This window comes from Haliaeetus albicilla, chromosome 4, assembly GCF_947461875.1.
Source record: "Haliaeetus albicilla chromosome 4, bHalAlb1.1, whole genome shotgun sequence".
In the NCBI taxonomy this organism is placed as follows: Eukaryota; Metazoa; Chordata; class Aves; order Accipitriformes; family Accipitridae; genus Haliaeetus; species Haliaeetus albicilla.
In genome coordinates, this window is record NC_091486.1 from 51,706,480 (window position 1) to 51,727,690 (window position 21,211).

The 21,211-nt window shown below is 47.0% G+C and overlaps 2 protein-coding genes across 6 annotated transcripts in view; both read left to right on the forward strand.

Annotated features, from left to right (window-relative positions):
• VWA1 (von Willebrand factor A domain containing 1) overlaps nucleotides 1-13,654 on the forward strand; it is a 34,315-nt gene extending 20,661 nt beyond the window's left edge. For 4 of the 5 annotated variants that reach the window (XM_009922163.2, XM_069782672.1, XM_069782675.1 and 1 more), the window contains exons 3-7: nucleotides 1,661-2,224; nucleotides 8,080-8,358; nucleotides 9,399-9,671; nucleotides 10,442-10,711; nucleotides 11,361-13,654. In XM_009922163.2, the coding sequence (XP_009920465.1) occupies nucleotides 1,661-2,224; nucleotides 8,080-8,358; nucleotides 9,399-9,671; nucleotides 10,442-10,711; nucleotides 11,361-11,401 (1,427 nt within the window). In that variant the 3' untranslated portion in view covers nucleotides 11,402-13,654. The remainder of the gene's footprint in view (nucleotides 1-1,660; nucleotides 2,225-8,079; nucleotides 8,359-9,398; nucleotides 9,672-10,441; nucleotides 10,712-11,360) is intronic. The other variant, XM_069782674.1, reaches the window with a different exon arrangement.
• A 2,160-nt stretch (nucleotides 13,655-15,814) lies between these two features.
• Nucleotides 15,815-21,211, forward strand: part of LOC104325362 (ATPase family AAA domain containing 3A) — a 29,980-nt gene continuing 24,583 nt past the window's right edge. Inside the window, exons 1-6 of the mRNA XM_069782677.1 lie at nucleotides 15,815-16,092; nucleotides 16,633-16,709; nucleotides 17,329-17,430; nucleotides 18,951-19,010; nucleotides 19,379-19,448; nucleotides 20,994-21,159. Of these exons, the coding sequence (XP_069638778.1) occupies nucleotides 15,867-16,092; nucleotides 16,633-16,709; nucleotides 17,329-17,430; nucleotides 18,951-19,010; nucleotides 19,379-19,448; nucleotides 20,994-21,159 (701 nt within the window). The 5' untranslated portion in view covers nucleotides 15,815-15,866. The remainder of the gene's footprint in view (nucleotides 16,093-16,632; nucleotides 16,710-17,328; nucleotides 17,431-18,950; nucleotides 19,011-19,378; nucleotides 19,449-20,993; nucleotides 21,160-21,211) is intronic.

The window sequence follows — 21,211 nt, forward strand, 5'->3', positions numbered from 1 at the left end:
CCTGCTCTGTTCCAGCCCCCTGTCCTTGTGCAGGACCTAAGAATGAGGAGGTGAGATTAAAGTCCTGGGAAATTACTTCCCTTCACTGCTGCAATGCTGTTTTCTGCTCCCACCTGTTATGCATCTTGACTGAATTTGGACCAGAGGAGTATCAGGCATTCATCCTGCCCTCATTCCTTGAGGAGCTGTTTTTTCTCAGGAGTCAGACACTAGGCTGAATTCAGGCATATTTCATCCCAGTTTTTCAGTCTTTTGGCCTGCCTCTCCTCTCCCATGACTGGCCTTTTTCCTCTGAGAGACACGGGCTCTTGTTCTGGCCATCCAAGTAACTCCGTGTGAATGGAAAGGAGGAAAAAAAGTAAGTATTGCTCTTCCTCACTGTCTTTATCTTTGCAAATGTGTAAAACATGACTTTAAAACAAACCTGGCAACAAAGCCTGGAGACCAGGCAGCCAGTGCAGGCAGGAGAAGCTCCTCTCCCTGCTCCTGGAGAGCTCACCACAGCAGCTAGATGAGATGCATCTTCAGCCTTACCTCTGTCAAACGGTGATTGATCTAGGTGAGGTGCAGAACGTGTAAAAGAAGCGAGCTCCAAAAGGCCAGACTTGTCTGTAGCATTGGCCTTTGCCAAGAGCCAGAGGGCAAGCTGCACACAGCAGGTCTGAGATGTGCTGACTCTACTGTGAGTCTCTGTTGTCTGTCTCAGCCGACCGAAGTATGCAGGGTATGGCAGCTGCAATATTTATGTGCTTGGATATTGTGCCACTGTTCGCAGTGATGGACCAAGCACACCACCAGGGCTCAGGGCTGCTGCTGCTGCTGTATCGCTGAGATCCTCCAACAGTTTCTTTGCATGTGTCTTACCTTCTTGGCCAGTGTAAAACCCTGTGGGGTAAGTAAGTCCTGTGTTTGAAGTGTGCTGCTGAGAGGGTCCCGTGGCCAGGCAGATCAGTACTAGGCTGCTGCCCCGCAGTGCCTCCAAGAGCTCCTTCCAGTGCAACTGCAGTGCTTTGGCTTCTTTCCTTGCAGTGACCTTCTTGGGCAGGGCCTAGATCAAGCTGAGCAGCTGTGACGTCCCAAAGTGAGACTGAACGCAAAGAAAGCAGTGGGAGACAAATAGTCCAACACGGGTCACAATCCTGCTATTCAGTGGGGTGGTATCATGAATTTTTTTCCTCTTGCTCTTTGTGATCCTGTAACCAATTCAGGTTCTTGGACCTCGGAGTACCTAGGAAACAGTTGAAAACAGAAACAGCTTTTTTGGCAAAGTACTTTAAAACAAAAGGTGCTAAGAGAACTTAGTTTGTGAACAATCATAGGCAGACCTCTGGCTAACACTTCAGTGTTAGCATCTTAAAGTGTTCGCAGAGAACAGTTGTGATCAAAGAGATGAGTCTAAGCAAAGCTAGACGGGGTGCTAGGGAGATGGGGTGAGAAGTTCCTGGACAGTTGACAGCGGGACTGAGAATAAAGCCCAGGAGCCGTCACGCTAGATGCAAATAATAATAAAAAGGGGCAAAACCTGAGGTCTCTACCCAGCAAAATTCTCACTGAATTCTGAGATTTGGCAGAAGATAACCAGGCTTTCCTAGCAGATGCCTGTGCAGGTATGGGTTCACATCATTCCACTAACCCACCTCCCTCTCTCTTCCCCTGCTAGGTCCCCAGCCGTCTACTTCCAATTCAGAGGGGGACCTCCTCTTCTTGCTGGACAGCTCTGGCAGCGTCTCCTACTATGAGTTTTCCAGGGTCAAGGAATTCATGTGGGACCTTGTGCAACCTTTCACCTTTGGCCCCAGAGATGTCCAGACCAGCATCATCCATATCAGCACTACGCCCACCATGGAGTTCCCTTTTGACCGGTACCTGTCCAGTGGGACTCTGCAACAAGCCATCCGGGACACTCAACAGCTCATGGGTGACACTAACACAGGCAAAGCACTCTCTTATGCCAAGGAGAAGTTCTTCAGTGATGAAGCTGGTGCCCGGCCAGATGTGCCCAAGGTACTGGTTTGGGTGACAGATGGTTTCTCCACTGATGACATCTCTGAACCCATGCAGCTCCTGAAGGACATGGGAGTAACAGTCTTCATTGTCAGCACTGGACGGGGAAGTTACCTGGAACTCTCTGCTGCTGCCAGCCAGCCTCCTGAGAAACACCTGTACTTTGTGGATGTTGATGACCTACCCATCATCACAAAGGAGCTTCGAGATGCTATCCTAGGTACGGTGGGGTTGGGTTGCGGTCACTGGGAGTTTGTAACAGGGCTGAATATGAGTTAATGCCTGGCTCTGCCATGTAGGCAGTGTGAGAATCCCCTAAAACCAATGGTCCTCCTGACACACAGCTGCAGCCCTTGCAAACTGAGGTGCTTTGTTCACAATGCTATAGGACCAAGTATAAACCAAGGCTTTTAGGAGGTCTGGGACAAATATCTGTCTGGGACAAGTATCTCTCTTCCCCTTGGAAGGTCCCATGACTGACTGGGACAAATTCCCTTCTGCAGATCTATTAAAGAGATAAACTTGTGTTTGTTATGAGTTGTTCAGTTGTTAATGAAGGAAAGAGGCTCAGGCAGCATATTATCAGGATTCCTTAAAAACCCACAAGACTTTGAAATGAATCATGCAGGTCACAGACATCTGTACAATTCAAGTGTAGGATGAAAATGCCCCCACCTGCACAGGTTAATTGTTAACCAAAGGCTTCCCAAACAAGCAATGATTTAACTACAGTAGGAGGCTGCTGACTGTGGGAGCAAGGTGCCTAAGCCCCTTGAACTCGATTTTCACATTCAGGGTGAATTTTTTTCTCTAAAATGCTGTTTGGCTATGTACCATCTGATGGAGGTGGAGGACACAAATGTGTTGAACACATTACATACACAGAATGGGATGTGTATGCCTGGGAAGGATTTGGTCCTGTCAGCTCCCTCAAACTCTTGTCTACGGTAGATTTGACTTCCTATAGATACCATCATGTGCAAGCACAGTGGCTGGAACACACTGACTCCTGCCTACAAGTGGCTGGCAGTTGTTCTTTTACAAAGAGCAATTAAAGATGGTGCTTGCTATCAACATTAAGACTGTAGGAGAGGAATGTTTTTGTTCCATAATTCCCCTGTTGTAACGTGTTCCACGTCTGCCAGATCTATAGCCTGACTTGGCTAGCACAGCCCTTGGAAGAAAATCCCAGCCCTAACTTGTTAGGTTTAGCAGGCCAACTGCTACCTCTTTGTTGCTAGCATGGTTGTGGTGGTTGCTGTGCAGAGAGCAGGAACAAACAGCAGATTTTATTTTTCAGCAGTCCTGTTTTCTAAAGCATCCAGGAAAGGGTCTGAGGAGACCCAAAGCCATAATCTGGGCCAGAAGACAGGAATTTGGAAGCCAAGAGGAATATCTCATGCTAACCTTCATGTTGCACTGCACAATGCATGTTCTTTTTGCAGCTTTTGAATGCCATCATGGTGGGAGTGCCTGTGATTGCAAAGCAGGGGTTTGCCTCAGCCTCCTCTCTGGATTTGCTTGGAAAACTGAGTTAGTATGACTTTGCAGACTTTCCATTCATTTTCTGGAGGTTCTCTCTCCATTGCAAATCCTGTTTTAATTCCTCATTTGGCTTCTGCTATGTGAGTTGGTTAGAGCTGGCTTTGGAGCATCCAAGTAACCCTTTCCTCAGAATCCTCTATGTATAGCAATTTCTTTCTAGTTCCAACCATGATCATTTAACAAATCACACACAGGGACCATGTTCTCCTCCAATCATCCACTTCTCTCCTGTATGAGTATGGGGCAGTACCAGCAGTCCTTCTACTGTACCAGATGCCACACAGACCCCCAGATGTTTCATTTCAAGTGGCTGTTTCAGCTTCTAGTGCATCCTGAATCGAGATGGCATAAAATAGCATCCCAAAATGAGAAATCACCTGCATATCCTTGCAGCACAAGACTGTCTTGAAGATTGCAAGATCTGCAAAGGTAATAAATACTCTGCTGCGCTTGAGGGCAGTATTCTATGCATCCACTGGGTCTAAAAGTTACTAGTCTGGGATTTTAATGGAAGGTGAGATTCTCGCATGAATCCAGGAGCTGATGCTTTAAGCAAAATACCAGACGTTGGTAATATCACCCAAGTTAGCCTTAATAAAGCCACATATGTCCACTCTTCCCTGCCTGGAGGAGGCAGCCCTCATCACCACCCTTCCTGCTTCTGGCCCCTGGGATAGCAGGGACAGACAGGATCCTTGGCAAGCAGAAATTAGGCCTTTCCAACTCTGGAATGGCCCACACTGGTTTTATTATCACTGCTATCTTATGTTCATCTCTTGCTACTGGTTTGTTGTTTGGTTTTTTTTAAAGCCTTTTGTAGATGCACAAACAAGCTTTGCCAAGAGTTGCTCTCCTCCCTCCACCTCCTATCCAGGGATGGGGTGTTTCATGCCTGTTCCACAGGTACTCCAACACAATGGTCTCTGGCTACCAAGTTGCTATTGTCTCAGGTAGGCTGAGAACCCTCCATAGAACAGCTCAGTCTCCACAGCTGTACCTCACTAAACAAAGGTAGGCATCTTTATGTAGGGGTTGCTCAGTTAAGAAGCATTTTCTTTGCCTTCAGAAATTTGATCAGAGATCTGAGCAGACAAATAATATAACAAATTGTTAGGGCTGAGTCTGGAGTTCACAGCAAGGGTCTTCAGTCCTAGACAGCAAGACAGCAGCTACTTGGACAGGGAGACAAAAGGAAGGTGCCTTACTCTTCCAAACTGTATTTCTGTCCTGCTACAGGCTCTGCTGAGGCCAAGGGATGTGATGTCTCTGCCTCAGTTCCCTTTTTGAAAAACCTGGCTGTGTCAGAGAAGATGGACTGCTTCTTAGACATGGTGGACCTGAAATAGTTCCAGTAACACTACTATGCAGATGGGTGCAAGACAGGGACTGTGGATGGATGTGTATGTTCAGTCTCCCTCCTTTTCCTTGGCACATGGTCCCGACACAACAAGTCTGCAGAATGCAGCAGGCTACAGTTCCCAGCCAGCCTGGCTATGGCCACAGCTGGTTCCTGGCAAATACCTCTGCCTTTCCAACTGTGAAGGAAAGGGGACACTAGCTCAGGCTTCTTCCATTGCATCTTATGTATTATGTACCCAATATATGGCATTTGGTGGTGTCCTTCTGGGAAAGGACCTTCAAATATTGTGAAACCAAGGCATTCCTTTGAGATGACATCAGGTTCTGTGCTAGCATCCACTTGCTCTCCACTCAGCCAGTTGTGCTGACAACTGCTGACTTGTTTCATCCTTTGGCACCATCTTCTGAGCCAAGTTCTACAGGAGCCCACCTGCCCAGCAGTCGCAAAACATCAGCCACTTCCCATGTGTATTCAGAGCAACACATTTCTGATCCGAAAGAAAGTTCTGGATAACTTCTGCTGCGGTGAAGGCTTTGAGCCTAGAGTCCTCTGACATTCTCTCTTAGCACTGAATATAAGCAGGCAACCAGAGGGAGTGATCTCAGACTTTGAATGTCCACCCTGGTAATGGAGAAGTGTGTTCCCTCCTCCCAGTATTGGAACCCTACCCCCATACATATCATAGTAGGGAAATAGAGCCATGAAGCAGAAGTGATTTGTCCCAAGTCCTAGCTGAAGCTTCTGCAGAGAGGGGATCATGCACCCAGGACTAGAACAGGTTCATCTGCTGCCTGGCTGCATTTCTTACGCACATCATGAAAGGAGCAGCATTTCTGCAAGTCTAATCTTGACCTTGCCAGCATTCATGGGATGCCAGCAAGCTTGTGGCTGCAAAATGGTGTTTCAAGTCACCAAGAGGTAGGAGGTGGAAGGCACGTGTGTCACAAGTCGTCTCTGAGTGTTGCTAGGAAGGCACTGCCTGGGTCTAATGCAAGAGATTAACTTGCTGCTTCTCTCTGGGAACAAGGAGCTGCTGTGAAGCATACCATGGGCATCTATTTTCTGGGGCTTATTGCCCTCTTTATACACTCAAGGCACCTCTAATCTGGCAACAATGGGCAGAGCTATTTGCTGTGGGCTTCCTGTAACATGTGTCTCAGGTGTTGCACCCTGTCACTTTAATCTGCCCAATCTATTCGCAGTGTCCCTGAGCCCTGCCTCCGAGCTCACTTATTTCCATTCCCCGAGCTTTTGGCAGGACTTTTGGCGCTGAGGCCTTTCCTCTGTTCACTGTTCCTTTGTGGCTTGGCCACTGGTAGTTGCAGGGCTCACAGAAGGGTGCAGTGCTCCAGGTCCCATGGTGCTGCTTCCCACCCGCTGCCTCCTCCAAGCTCCAGCCGGGTGGAGTGCTGCTGGCTGGCAGCGTGCGTGGACAGGAGCGGGCAGGGCATGGAGAAGGGGAATGTTCCTGCCTGTCTGGGAGAGCCAAGGAACAGCTCAGAGGAAAAACTGAGGCTGCTTTATTGGTACGGGGAAGTTGGCAGGGGCTCGGAGGAGGAGAGCTGATCTTTTCTCAGTTAAAGGACAAGTTTGAGAATGCAAGGCTATCCCCTATTCTCTTGCAGGTCTGGGCAGACTTCCGTGCCTCCCTTTACCTCTGTGTAATGAGCAGCCAGGGAGCGCTACTTACAGTACTCTGTGAAGTATTTAAGCTTGAGCTGGAGGGTACTATCGTAAGGTTTCAGGAGTGACACTGTGCAGAGCGAATGCAGTTCTCTAAAGCTCAGGGTGCTTTAAAAAAAAAAAAAGCATCTTTATCTCTTTTTATGCCACTTCCCTGGAGCTAGAAACAAAGTCCTGTGTGTTTCTGCCCCTCTGGAAGACCAGAGAACAGCGGAATTCTGCCCAAGATGGGCTCAGGAGGCTATGGGTGTCGGAAGGGTCAAGTAGCAGAGGAAGCTGGGGGAACTGCAGAGTGTCAGAAGAGGTATTCGTGTCTGGCATTTGGGGTCTAGAACTCAAAGGTAGTATGAGCCTTGAAGAGAAGTCTCTGTGCAGGGGGAGAGAGAGGCAAGATAGCACAAGAGTGGCTCTGAATGTTGAATGTCACAAAACAATGGAGCTCTGTGAAACACTGCAGGGAGTGACTTCAGCTGGGATGAATGCAGCTGGCTCAGCAAATGCTGGACAATCCCCAGTTGCTGCCCCTTCTTCCTGGCCACTGGGTACAGGCAGAGAGCAGGGAGAAATATATATCTTCACACTCTGGGCTGCTTCGCATACATGACAAATTCTAGTGGTTTGGTTTCACTAGTAGGTGATTTCCACAGGGAGCTTTGGATGAACTGACTGCAGGAGTTTCGGAACCTGGATGCCCAAATTCTGTCTCCAGCTTTGTCACAGACAGTGCCAGTGCTGCTTGCCATATTGGGTACGTGGTAACGTCTTGCTGAGTGGGGGAAGCTGCCTGTTTGGCCAGGCACAGTAACTCCCGCACATCTCTTGAGCAGCAGCAGCTGCCCAGAACTTGCTAGATCACTCCAGATTTGTTCTTGGTGGTGCAAGACAGGCTTGGATGGGGAGAGGCACGGTTCCTGCTGTGCCAGGCCTCTCTGTCACAGCAGATCACCAGCACAAAAGGACTAGGAAGAGAGAATGGAGAGGGAAAGCTGGGGCTTTACAGAGCAACTTGGAGGCTTGTGGCAAACTGGTTTGAGGCTGGAGATGCCTAGGAGGCAAGGTGCAATAGCATTCTTGAGCTGAAACCTGTTGTGCAGACACACCTAAGCAATTCCTTTAGCCCAAATGCTACTCATGGCCATTGGGATATATGCATTTCCTTTGCAAGCTCTGTTCAGTGAAAGGATCTTGTCTGAGAGGTGGGAGTGGTGCGAAAATCCAAATATTGCTGCCTCAGTTGACGCACTTTTTACATTTTTTTTTAGCTTTATGCTTGGCTTCAAGGATTTAGTTTTGTGCTCCTGAACCTTTCAAAGAGGGTCTGGTTCACTGAATTGCTACGAAGGGGCTTGGCTACACCTAGGTGACTTCAGCTGTCATCCAGTTTTGCTGTAGGCTACATCTCCCATCCAGAAGGGCCTGTATTTTAGATGTGCCATGTTCTCTGTATTAATGTCAGTAGTGATTTCTTGCTCCTGTTTCTCTTCCAGATGTTATCCAAGCAAATCGGCTCCATGCAGTAGATATCACCTCAAGCAGCTTCCGCCTGATGTGGCCCAAACTCCTCTCCCAAGAAACTGGCTACTACACCCTGGAGTATGCCCCAATAGATGATCTAGCAAGGAAGAGGACAAAGCAAGTGTCTGGGGCTCACACTAGCCTCATGCTAAGCAACCTTGCACCAGAAACTACTTATGAGGTGGCACTCATTCCTGAATCCAACGTCCACTACTTCCCTCCCCAGACAACAAGGGTTACTACACTAGCAGGTAAAATGTGCACAACCGTGACGAAAGGGGAAGTCTCCACTGTACTTGAGCCTCACATATATAAAGCAAACAGGACAGTCTTTGGTCTGCATCCCACAGCCTCATGGTCTGATTGGAAAAGGCAGATGGTTGTGGTTAGGACAGAACGTAATGAGCTGCTTTATGCTGGCACTCAGCTGGCAGTTCTTTCCTTAGAGAGATGTTCTGGACTGCCCAGAACAGGGGATCAGTTCTGATGGTCGTAAGATGCCCTTCCAACCTTAAAAATCTATCAGTCTGGAGGAAAGCAGAGCCCACTGCCCTGGGAAAAGGCAGCGGGAGCTGCAGCTTGCAAATATTTAACAGGGCTGAGGCGTAGACCCCACTGGGGATAAAGCACAGGCTGCTGCACATAACTTACTATCCCAGTACGATAGTCTGGCAGAAGCAGTGCTGCCTTGTGTGGGTTACTGCCAAAGGGGAATTTTGACCTTCATAGCTTGAGCCGTTCCTATGGGAACAAGGAGATCCCTGTCTCCTACCTGAGGCTGCAGGTGCAGCTAGGGGAGAGTAATGCTCTTGAAGCAGGTGATTCTGCTTCTCTGGGCAGGTGTATCCACTGATGGGGAATCCCTGTTTAAGAGAGAAGGAGAGGAAGACCACTCAGAGCAGAAGCCATCTTCTCTGTACAGACTAGTCATTTGGGTCAGAAGAATAACTCAGATTTCTGCTGGAGAGCAACATGCAAAAAAGTGACACACTGAAAATCTGAAGAGGGGTGACAAAGTCAAGATGAACTTGCATCCAATATTAATTTTCTGCATGCAAGAACAGTTTTGGCTGAGTAGTTTTGCCTGCTCTATGCTGCACAGGTAGAGAAACTGTTTTCTTAGGGCTGAGCTGGGTTGTGCTGACTTGGATGACTATCAACATCCACTTGCTGGATGGATTTTCTTCCACCTCCTGGAAGCCAAATATGGGGCAGGTCGATTATGCTCCTCTGACAGCATTCTTATGCCTTGAATTACATACTCATTCACATCTTTTTACATTGCTTTCAGAGGAAAAAAGCCCAGCTCAGGTTCTCATCTCGGAGTCTGGGCCATACAGCTTCCATGTTAGTTGGGCTCCCACACTGGACAGTGTGGTCAGCTATCAGATCCTGTATGGACCACTCCCTGGGAACTCAGTGAAGCTGCTGGAGGTGGATGGCGAGCACAATAGCACTGTGGTGGAGAATCTGGCACCCAATACAACCTATCTAGTGACAGTGACTGCAGTCTACAAATCGGGAAAGGAGAAATCCCTGTCAGCTAAAGCATGCACTCAGGAAGGTGAGTGAGCGGCACTCTGCTGATAGGAAACTATATGGGCTCTGAAGTGTGCCTGTTTCTTCGCACAGATCATCTGCCTCTAGGTGAAGCCAGAGAATTCGTTCAGCCCAGTTACTGGGGAGGGATGAGAAGGGGAAAGCTGCAGCTTCTGATGAACAGCACATGATATGCCATTAGGATGTAGCAGATGTATAAGGCACAGGACTGAAAGAAAATCAGACACGCACAACATGACTGCTATTACAGGGTGTGTACTGCCAAGCTGCTGGTGCAGTCACAAGCTGAACAAACTTGGAGATCCCTGAATCTCCCTAAAGAAGAAAGAAAACTGCCTTTCCCTTCTATCTCCTCAGTGGCTGTTCTTTGGTGTGATTTAGGAACAGAGGGGTGGAAACTTCATTGGCAGAAGCTTCTGCTCTGAAGAGGTACCTGTAAAGATATTGCAAGAGGCAAAACCTAGCTCTTTTTAGGACTCAAGAGTGAGGAGCTCAGAGAATGACAGCAGCTGAGGGTGTGGGAGGTGGCCAGCCAGTGCCTAACAGTGCCAACAAAAGTTATTTTGTGCTGGTACCAGGACAAAGTTAAGGGCTAATTAGGCTGAGCTCCTCCAGTGCAGAGATGTAGAGTGATGGGCTATTGTGTCTCTACAACAGAGAAAGACCAGGCTGGCTGGCCCCTTCTCAGCAATCCCCTCGGGAGGAACAAGGAGCTAGACGGTAAGGACCACTCCATACAAATGGCCCACAGTAACATGAATCTTCTTTCTCTAGAGGGCTCCAAAGTGAGGCACCTTCGCTTTGAAGACATGGGCCCCAACACCCTGAAAGCTTCCTGGGATTCTGCTGATGGCAAAGTCCTTGGTTACAGAGTCAGATGCCGGCGGCAAACTGGCCCTTCATCTGTCATCAGCGTTTCGCCACAGATACACAGTGTGATCCTCACAGACCTGGCTTCAGGCACCACTAACAAAGTGTGCGTAAAGCCCATGTACAAGAACCAGCCAGGCAAACGGCTATGCCGCATGGTGCACATGCAGCCAGGTGAGCAGAATCTGGGGGCACTTTAGCCAAGGGAAAGTGTCCTGAAGGGCACTGAGGTGCTGGAGATCCAACACAGAGGAGCCCTCATGGCTGAAATGCTCTGTGCCCATCAGCTAGCTTGCCAATAGGGCTTCATCACAGCTATCAGCCCAAAAGATACTGTCCAAAGATGGGCTCTTTCCCCATTTTTAAGAGCAATACTCCTCCTAGTGGCATTATATTTGCAGGCAGGAGGAAAAGTGTACAGTGGAGGCAGTCCTGCAACTACTTTGGGATAACAAGGGCGGGAAGACTGCTAAAAGTTGGCATGGGCATTGGAAGAGCTGTTTAAAAGTCATTTGAACTCTTGGCTACCCTTCACTTTTCAACGTGGCAGGGAGTAGCTGTGTTTAATGGTCAGCTTGTAAGGCACAACACATCTGCTTTCCTCCTTCCATTACTCAGAAGCCACTTACTGTCATGAAACACAAAGGGATTCTTCATAGGCTGAAGTGAAGTAAGAGCTAAAAAGATGCTGTGTGACAGTGCAGAAGCACAGCAAGAGGCTGGAGGGATAGTGAAGATAACCACAGGGATTGGATCTCTGACTCGGTCAAATTTGGAGAATGGGTGGCTAAAGATGACATTATACTTCCTGTGTTCTTCCCAGCTACAGAGGCCCAAGGATATAAGCACAGACAGAGAGCATGATGGATTCTGGAGTGAACTGATTCCCGGCAGAGCAAGGAATCTTGCTTGGACAAAGACTTGGACAAAAAGGAGGGGTCAGGAGAGGAAACTGGAAAGCTCACAGATCATCTCCCAGCCTGCACTGTCTGTTAAGGTGTCCTGGTTGTCAAGCCTAAAGGCTCTCCTCAGCCAAGTTCTTGCAAAGCTTAAAGGTTTGGCTTGGCTGGATGGAACAACCAATCTGACTAATAGACCCCAAATCTGTACCCTCTTTTATATACATATGCCTGACAAATAACAAACAAAAGACAAAGTGATGAATCCTCACTATTGCTTGCTTACTGCCTGTTCTCTATTTATTAAATGTTGATACAGTTTCATTTTTGCAGCTTATGAGCATGTTGAAGACTCAGCTGTTTACTGCCCTGGCCTTTCATTCTGGGCACCTGCACTCGGAGAAAGATTACATGTGGCCAAATCCATTCCTTCTGTCAACAGCCATTGAAACCGACACACTTGACAAAGAGCAGCTTTCCTCCAACTCATCCAGTGTACTCACCAGGTAGCTCAAATTAGGCATCCCAAAAGTATAGCACCTTGGGGATGGAAGGGAAAAGCATTAGGAGGAAGAAGAAGAACATAATACAAACACGTAGAGTATGCAGAGAAGATTGGGTCAGAGCCACCAGGATTTCTGAGAAGAGGAAGAAAAGAGGTTGTTAACCCACTTGGCCTTTGGCTGGGACATCCTGCCTTTTATAAAGTGCAAGGACAGTTTAGTGTTCCCAGTTGGTCTTTGGTTTATAGCAGAGCTGGGTCGGTGAACTGTGAGAAATGGAACGATAGGGCCAGGCCAGGGCTGATGAGCACTGTCAGAGTGATCTAACAGAAAAGTTTGCTCACTGCCAGCCTGCTGAATTCTTGAGTCTAATCAACACCGTTCCATTCTCCCTCTGGCACTGGTATTAAATTCATCTGCTGCGATGACATACAGAGCCCAGATGGACTTTGAAGGGTTCAGTTCCCCCAAGTCATTTGCCTTGGGGTTTGGTATCAGTCTGAGAGAGCAAGAAACTCAAAAACTTGGGAATTTGCTTCTCCAGCAGATTATTCTACTCTAGAGCTCTCAGCTGAGCTCAAGGAGCAGCAGTGAGTCAAGAAAAGCCAGAGAGCAAGACCACCTAAAGCAGTTATTTTTGTTTTTCATTCACATGCACACCTCCAAACAACAGTGCAGTACTGCCTGCATCGTGACCACTGAATTACCGTGGCATACCTGCAATCAGTTTCACCAAATTGGATGTGAGTCCTGCTATCAGAGCAGCTGTATGGAGATTAATTGGCCTGTTCTGTGACTAATTATGGACAGTAAGTCTCCAGCACTATCATTCCAGGCTCCATCCTCTGCACTCTGAAAACACCTAGCACATCTTTAGTGTCTTGCCCTGGGCTTCCACCCAGTGCTAAGCTTGAGCTACCCTTAATCAGGTTTTTAGGGGAGAAGAGTAAATCTGATTCCTTCCCTTTGGCCCCAGGCTTGAATTTGCTGTCACTAAGCTACTCTTTGGAAAGGGGAGCTGGAAAACAAAAAGGCAATTTTAATAGCTAGTGACAAAGCCATTGGAGCAGCATGGTTCCAAAATTCAGGGCTTAGGGCTGTAAAGAAACATATATACTTTTCTGGTAACAAAACCCAGCATCAGCGGGAACACCTTCCCTCGGTATTGCTTGCTCTATTTTAAATTTATTGCTTATTTGTCCTACATGTGGAACTTGGCTTTTTAAAGCTGTGCGTGTGAGCCCCCATGCAGTGTTGCTCTATCCTGCAAACCCTCCATTAGCTCTGCTTAGGGACTTCTTAAAGCAGCTCCTCCCGGAGCTGAGAGGAACCTTGTCACCCACCTCGTCTCCCGAGTACTGAATTCATCATGTCTAGGTTTATGGAGCATTTGCCTTGGGCTGTCTCCTTGTATAGGAGGAAGGGATAGGAGCAAGGTGAGTCACTCATTAACTCAAGAAGATGATTTTGTATGATTTGTGTTCTCCTTTGGAATGTGCTTTTGTGACTGTTTATTCTTAATGGAGACTCTGTGCTGAGGGGAAGATAAAGCCTCTGGAATCTCTCATGCAATTAGATAATCTTGTTCATTCTTGCTGTAGGACAGAAATTAATTTTGCACAACTCCCTGCATAGTTTACTAATACATTAACATGTCACACCTCCCCCCAATTGTAATGCATCCTTTTGAAGACAATTAAATATACAATACAAGAGCTATTGAATGATTACTTCGTTCTTGATGGCAATAATGGCACGTCTGTTAAGTGTAGCTTTTGCTCTAATGAGAGGTATGGGTTGAAAAGCTGTTATTCATCTCAATTTTAAATGACTGAAAAGTAAGCATTCCACCCATGAATTCATAGTCTGGTTTACATGGAACTTTACCACCACCCCCCACCACACCCCCCCCCCCAAAAAAAAAACCCAAAACCAAAAAAGTGCCGGAAATATATAAGTAGAAATATATCAGTCTCAATAATGTCTCAGCTGCTTTTTTTTTTTTTTTTAAATAAAGCCTAATGATTTCTAGGGCTTTTTAAACATCTAATCTGTACTGATATAATGGGTATGACACACAAACCCCTATGTAGAATGAGAGCACAAACCATCAGGGCTCCCAGTAGGAGCTAAGTTCTGGTGAGGGGGAGGCTATAAAGAGCTTCATTTGTAGATGAGCTGTCACCAGGTTTTCTTTAGGCTCCTTGCACCTTCTGATGCACGTGGTGTTGGCTATTGTTAAAGATTTAACTGGAGCTGCTGGTGTGATCTGCTGAGAGGGTTCTCATGTTCTTCAGTAATATAAAGACGCCTACTATCCTGTATCAAGACACCATGGATTTTCTGAACACAACCTTGCAGGAAGGTGCTGATCTGTCAGGAACTGGGAGTGGTTATCATGCTCAGCTGATCTGTTATCTAGATAGACACCTAATGGTTTTCTGAAGGAAGAGAGCATACTTCTCCAGTTTCAGAATTTTGCTAGAGTGTTTGTGTTGACTTGGAAGAAATTCGCTCTTAAGTGTGTGCTACTCGCAGCCTTCCCCTATATAATCCCAGGCTCACCGAGAAGCCAAAGTACAACTATAATGAGGATTCACTAGCTAATTTCTCAAAGCAATATGGAGGTTATATCTGCACTTGGCTACTGACAGACAGAAGGGTGTTTAATTTACTGTAGTCGATGACTGCCTGGTACAAACAGGCTTAACTTTGACAGCTTCGCTAAGAAATACGGGCCAGCATACACCTCAAAAGTATGAAGGTTCAGGGAATGTTTTTACCACTGCCAGGATTAAGGAAAAGATTCCACCCTGTATAAAACTGGTGCTGATTGTACAAGCTGAGTGGGGAGTCTCTGTTCTAGAAGTGAAATGCGCTCAGAAGTGCAATTATAGGTGTTTGTTTAGTGCTCGTCTTTTTCCTTTTGTACTAAGTAGTACTGCAATCAAATCTTTATTAAACATTCAATATAGATTCTTTGCCCCGAGATGAAAAATTAAAAATGTAAATTAGAAAACTGCAGATAAAATACGATTAATTATTTTGAAGAATAAGGCTGGAGTGCTTGGGATATATTACCCTGTAACAGTCATTAACTACTTTGCCACTGCATTGGTTTTCCAAAACATATGCATGGCACCGTGGAATCACACAGCAGAGCCAACGCTGATTTTTAGAACAAGCAGTGAATCTGCTAGGTCAACAATAGTTTAATAATAATAATAAAAAAAGAGGTGTCTGATAGAAAAATCAAGTGTTCTGCAGGAACTCTGTGAGAGACTTACTCAAGTGTGCATTTGGGAAGAAACGTGAACATTTGAAGAAAAAAAAAAAAGACACCTGAATGACTGTTTCTGAGTGCTGAAGATGACCTAGGCTGTATTCTACGCCTTACACCATTTCAGGCTGCAGGATTTTACCTGTAAGCTTTAGCGGTGTGTTTTCTGACTTTCACAGCTACTTTCCTTCCTTTTTCCTCCACTCCCTTTTTTTCACGTCGTCTTCTGCATTACCAAAATGTGATTAGGAGCAGATTTGCAGTGAAATACCCCTCTGCATCAAGCATAAGGGTTTATTCCCCCCCCCCCCCACACACTCCCCTTAGCAACGCCACCACACGCCCGTTGCTAAGGAAGAACGCCGCCCGCCCTAGTTTGACCCTCTCCGCGCTCCGTCCCCAGCTCTCCCCGCCCACTCCCCTACTCCACAGCCAATCCGATTCCACTCCCCTTCCCGAGCCCGCCCCGTCATTCCGTCCATCAAAAAATACTCACCCAGCGCCCGCTTCCCGGAGGCGGTGACGCGCTACGAGCGACGGCGCCCCGGCCCAATGAGAAAACGCCGCCGCCGCCGCCGCGCAGGCGCACGGGGAGCGGCGCGTCCTCCGCCCGCGCGCGTGCTGCTGCCGCCGCCGCCGGCGTCGTCATGTCTTGGCTCTTCGGGCTGAACCGCGGCTCGGCCCCGGCGGGCGGAGGGGATGCGGCACCGGGTACGGCCGGTCTCTCCCTTCCACCGGCCCCGGGAGGAGGTACCGGTACGGTGGCGGGAGGTGGAACCGGAGACCGTCAACCGCCCAAGGACAAATGGAGCAACTTCGACCCCACGGGCCTGGAGCGGGCGGCCAAGGCGGCGAGGGAGCTGGACGCGTCCCGTGCGTGAGGGACCGGGGTCGGGGTCTGGGCCTGGGGCTGGGTTGGGGTCGCCCCACAGCTCCCGCCGGCCACAGTTAATCGGTACCTGCCGTGCTGGGGGGGGGGCGCCTTTTCGGAGCGTGTTTGCCCGCCGGCCCGGGCAACCTCGGGCTCTTGTAGTGCTCGCCCGGGGCCGCTGCTGCTTCTTGGTGGGAGCCCGGTGGCCTGTAGGGCCCCGAGGTCGACCCTCCGGGTCGCTGGCTTTCTCGGAGCATCGCCACCGGGGCTTCTGAAGCGGGAGGAAGAAACTTTCTTCAGGTTCCACCTTCAGGAGGTGAAGGAAGCACCTTCTCATTAGGGTAAACTCGTTGCCTTCAGATCACGGGTGGGCTGAGAAGGTTTCCGACTGTCTGTCGGCAGGGAGGGTTGAATGTACGGCTTCAGAGCAGTGCGCTAGACAGTCTTAGCTAGTGCCAGGTTGGATTGAATAGACTGAGCGTTTTCTTACTGGAGAAAAAACCTTTGTACTGTTAATAACCTGTTCCCACTGTCAATTTCAGGCCATGCGAAAGATGCTCTTAGTCTTGCCCAGATGCAAGAGCAGACCTTGCAGCTGGAACAGCAAACAAAGCTTAAGGTATGTTGCATCTCATCACCTGTTGTACAGATAGCCCGCCTCAGGCAACTGCCAGGTTTCTGGGGGGGTATGAGTTGAAGTCTCATTTTCTAGCAATCTGCAGAGAGTGCTAAATTTTTCTTGTTGCTGTTCAGCTTTGGCATAAATAGTTATTTGTCTTTTTAAAAAAAAAAGTCTGGAAGGTGAAGTGCAAATTGATTTGGCTTATTCTCAGGCATATATTATGGCTTTGTTTACAAATTGCGTGTCCTGAGTGGTTTTGTAACTCCTAGAATATCACCACCATTTTCAGGGAATGACAAGGGTGTTCTGCAGGGAACTGTAAAGTAGTTGGGTGGAGGACAGGCTTCTGTTTCTTTTATAAAGGAATTTGGGGATTGTTTATGTTGGTTGGTTTGTTTTTTTTCTAAATAAATTGTATACGATCCTGAAACGGCTAATTATGAGATTTCGTACAATCATATTTTATGATCATATTTTAGCTTTCTTGTGTCATTGGTCAGCTTTGCAGGGCACCACTGATTACAGATGGATTTCTTGGCATATAATTGTCACTAGTGTTTCTCTATAGGATGATGTATTGAGCTTATTTGCAATGATTATCTCTTTTTCTTGATAGGAGTATGAGGCTGCCATAGAACAACTGAAGAATGAGCAGATACGGGTACAAGCAGAAGAGAGACGAAAAACACTCAGTGAAGAAACGAAACAGCATCAAGCAGTAAGGGAATGAGGGGGAAGCCAAGTGATGGGAGGTCTTTTTTTGTCCTTTATGGAAAAGGCAACAATGCATTAATTGCCCCCTTTGGGGGACGGGGGAAAGGGGAGCCCATTTTCTACCCTGGCTTTGTAATTGTGAACTTGATTTGTAGTTATACATGGTTTCGTCATCTTGAACTTTTGTTACCAAGTTCTTGAACGTCTGAAGGAACTGGTAGTAGCAGTTACCCTTATTGTGTGCTCTTTGAAATTTTCCTAAAGAAACTTTCAAGGAAGTGCTATTGGACATGCTGAGATACACCTGTTTGTGTCTAACAGCTGATGGTGTTAAAAGGTTGAAGACTACTGGCTTATCAAGTATATTTGTTAGCCTGGATAATGAAGTGTCTCAAGTTATTTGGATTTCAGTCTTAAGTAGCCTGCAACCCTATTTCTTCCAAGTTTGATCTTTTAGACAGGAAAAAAATACCTCAAGAGAAGAAGTGATGCAAATCTGAGAGTTACCGGAGGCTGTGTTGTAAGCAATGTTGGTGCTTTCTGGTGTGGTTTAGCATGAGTTACTGAAGTGGCAATAATACTGAAATCAGGGAAATGTAAGCTAGATTTTAAGCTAATAGCTCACATATGGTGACTTTTTACTTTGAGAGCACAGGGAACTAGGTGATTGATTAATTGATTGTCTAGCTTGGGAAGATAGCTAAACCTGCTTATTTGGCACATGTTGCTTTTTATCCCATCAGAGTTTGGACTTTGAACGGGGCTGGCTCAGGAAGCAGGCCTCACAGTCATCTGTTCTGTTCACGAGTTAGCTCTTGAACTCTTGCAGTTCACAGGGCATCATTTGAAGTCAGAGCAAACTTGATCGTGATTTACTTCTGAAGTGCCATGCTTTGCAGTTGTTGAGGAATCAACTTGCAAGCTGTTCTGCTGTCTGTTTGGAATAGAGAATAATATCATCCCTTGTACAGAGTCCTCCTTGCTGATGGACATGGGCCCTCAGACCACTTTCAGTTGAGTGTAGGTGACGTGGGTTTATTTGCCAGTTGCAGTAGAAAATCAATGAGAGAAATTAATGAGGAACAAGAAAATCAATCAGAAACAGAGCTCATCTGACAGGCAGCATATCTTGACAGTTCTATTGCTTTCAATCACCAGTCCAGGTAATGTGTTTTAGAACATGAGAAAAATGTTTTTCCCAGTAGACAAAGTCTCCTTTTCTGGCCAAGGCACACTTGTTCTTTGTTTTTATACCTGTGATACCTTAAAATGAAGTCAGACTATATAGATTTCTCAGCATAGAGGAGTTTTGGTGCTGACTGAGGATGTTTTGCACCAAACTTTGCCCTGTTCATATTCAAACCCGGGTTTATGTTTTGGTTGTGGGTTTTTTTGGGGGGTGGGGGGATGTTTTTTTCCCTCCGGCATGTTCCAAACCTAATTGCCCTCAGAACTAGGTTCCCTCTTAAATGCCTAATATTTATATTCTGAATACTCTTTTTTTTTTTTTTTTTAATCTTGAAGCGAGCCCAATACCAGGACAAATTGGCAAGGCAGCGCTATGATGAACAGATGCGACAGCAGGTATGATGGCTTCCTTCTCTAACCCAGCTGGCAACTGTATAGTAGCTTTCTTAAGTCAAAGTGGTGATCTGGAACTGTGCCCTATTGTGCTGGCCAGATGGCTGATGCTAGGCACAGTTGCTTTCATCTGTACTATTTCCTTGGCATCAACAGTGCTGGCCAGGCAAATCAAAGGTCAGGAATTAGGACAAAGTGGCTAGGAGCATGGGCTTAAGAGTACGAATCTGGGAGATGCGGAGAGGGAGAATGCACTTCAACTTGAGCACTAGCTTCTTGAAAACATTTGTAGTACTTAAGTTTACACAAATACCTACTTGTCCGAGTTCTTACAACTTGAACACATCTTCTGCTGTCATCTCTGCCTGTAGCAACTGGCTAATGAAGAAAATCTGAGGAAGCAGGAGGAATCTGTGCAGAAGCAGGAAGCCATGAGGCGTGGTAAGCTGGTAACTTTTCTTTTGCTAGTGACAGAGTGGGTGGGCGGGCGGGCGTGTGAGTTCTCTGTACTGATCTTTGACTCCTTGTCGGTATTGGTTGATGCTCCATTAGGGTCATGTGTTAATGTCATGTTGGCAAGTAATGGGTAAATCCCAGTAGTACTAGAACTACCCATTGCTTCCAAGATTAGTTTTAGAAGTGGCTGTACTCCTAAACGTCTGCCCTGTGGTACCTGGATTTCCCAATGAACTGTCAGCATCTCCTGATATAGCAAGTGAAATTCTGATTTTGTACTGGGACAATCTAAAATAGAACCAGTTTTGAGGAGGGAAGAGAAACAAAATAGCTCTTGGGAGGAACGGCTGAATCCGTGTCACCTAGTCTCCACTGTTTCCTGTAGAAAATAAAAGCTGAGTAATGAAGTTTTAGTCTGAAACTTGCTTTGTTTCTTTTCATTGTTGTGGAATTGCCAGAATCACTGGGTTTGCAGAACTCCAGTGGGACTCCACTAGGGCACAGGTCTTAGAAATGTAAGGCGATTTGTGTATGACCAAACCGGGCTGGAAGGCTGATTTGCTCTGTACGCAGTCGTGGACTGCTGTGTTGTCCGCTCCTTGCTGCCATCTGGTGTACTCTCAGTGTTTGTCGGTATCTTTGAGGGAACTATTGCAGCAACCATGTAACAACGCTCAGTGGTGAAACCTTGTAGGAGAGGGTGATTCTAGTCTTGTATGCACCTACTCAGAGGCACCAAGATAGGAACGTTGAGGTAACCTGTCCAGCATTCAGGTATCAAGATGTGTACCAGGTATTAAGTAGCTAGGTCATCCAGTCAGGACTTCTTGCAGTGACGCTGAAGATAGAGGGTGCTGTCTGTGAAGTCCTCATCTCCTGGGTTGTTCTTAGGTTTCTCATTCATTCTCCATTCACATCAATCTTAATGTGTCTTTTGCAATTCTGTGTGTCTGAAGTAACAGAGCTTCCAAAATCCCCTTTGGGACAGCACTGTACGGGCAACTCTGTTTTCCTTCTCTTCCTTACAAGCAGTGTATGTTACACTGTGTAGTTACTTGCCCAGGGTTGTCCTTTGTTGTCTGTAGCAGGTCACCCTTTCTCTCTGAATTTATGTTAATGAGCAGCAGCAGCGCCTACCAGTGTGGTTTTTCACTCTCTGTTGCTTTATCCTTTGTCTAGTTCATCTCTGACTAAAGTTTGCCCTGAGCAGTTTTTCTGGTAATGAACTTCAGAAATGAAGCGTGATTATTGTCTTGCAGTGTGCCATCTGGAGAAGGCCACCTATTTGGTGTGTGATCCCTCTGAGCACAGAGGGAAAATTCCTTGTCTTGTCTTCTGTGATATTGTACTGGTTGGCTGCCTTTTGGGGGAGGGTGGGAGGGAATTAAGATCTTGAAGTCTGCTGCTATGGGACTACACACAGCTGTTGCGAAGCCAGGATGAAGCAATGCATCTCTTTCACCTGCCTGATACCTGGGATTAAGCCAGCCCAAAAGATTGTCCTCTTTTTTCCTTTTTTTTTTTTTTAAGCTACTGTAGAGCGAGAGATGGAGCTGCGGCATAAGAATGAAATGTTGCGTGTCGAGGCAGAGGCAAGAGCCCGTGCCAAGGCTGAGAGGGAGAACGCAGACATCATTCGGGAGCAGATCCGTTTAAAAGCTGCTGAACATCGCCAAACTGTGTTGGAGTCCCTCAAGTATGTGCGAGCCAGGAGAAGGGCATGGGTTGCCTCACTGCTTTTGCAGATT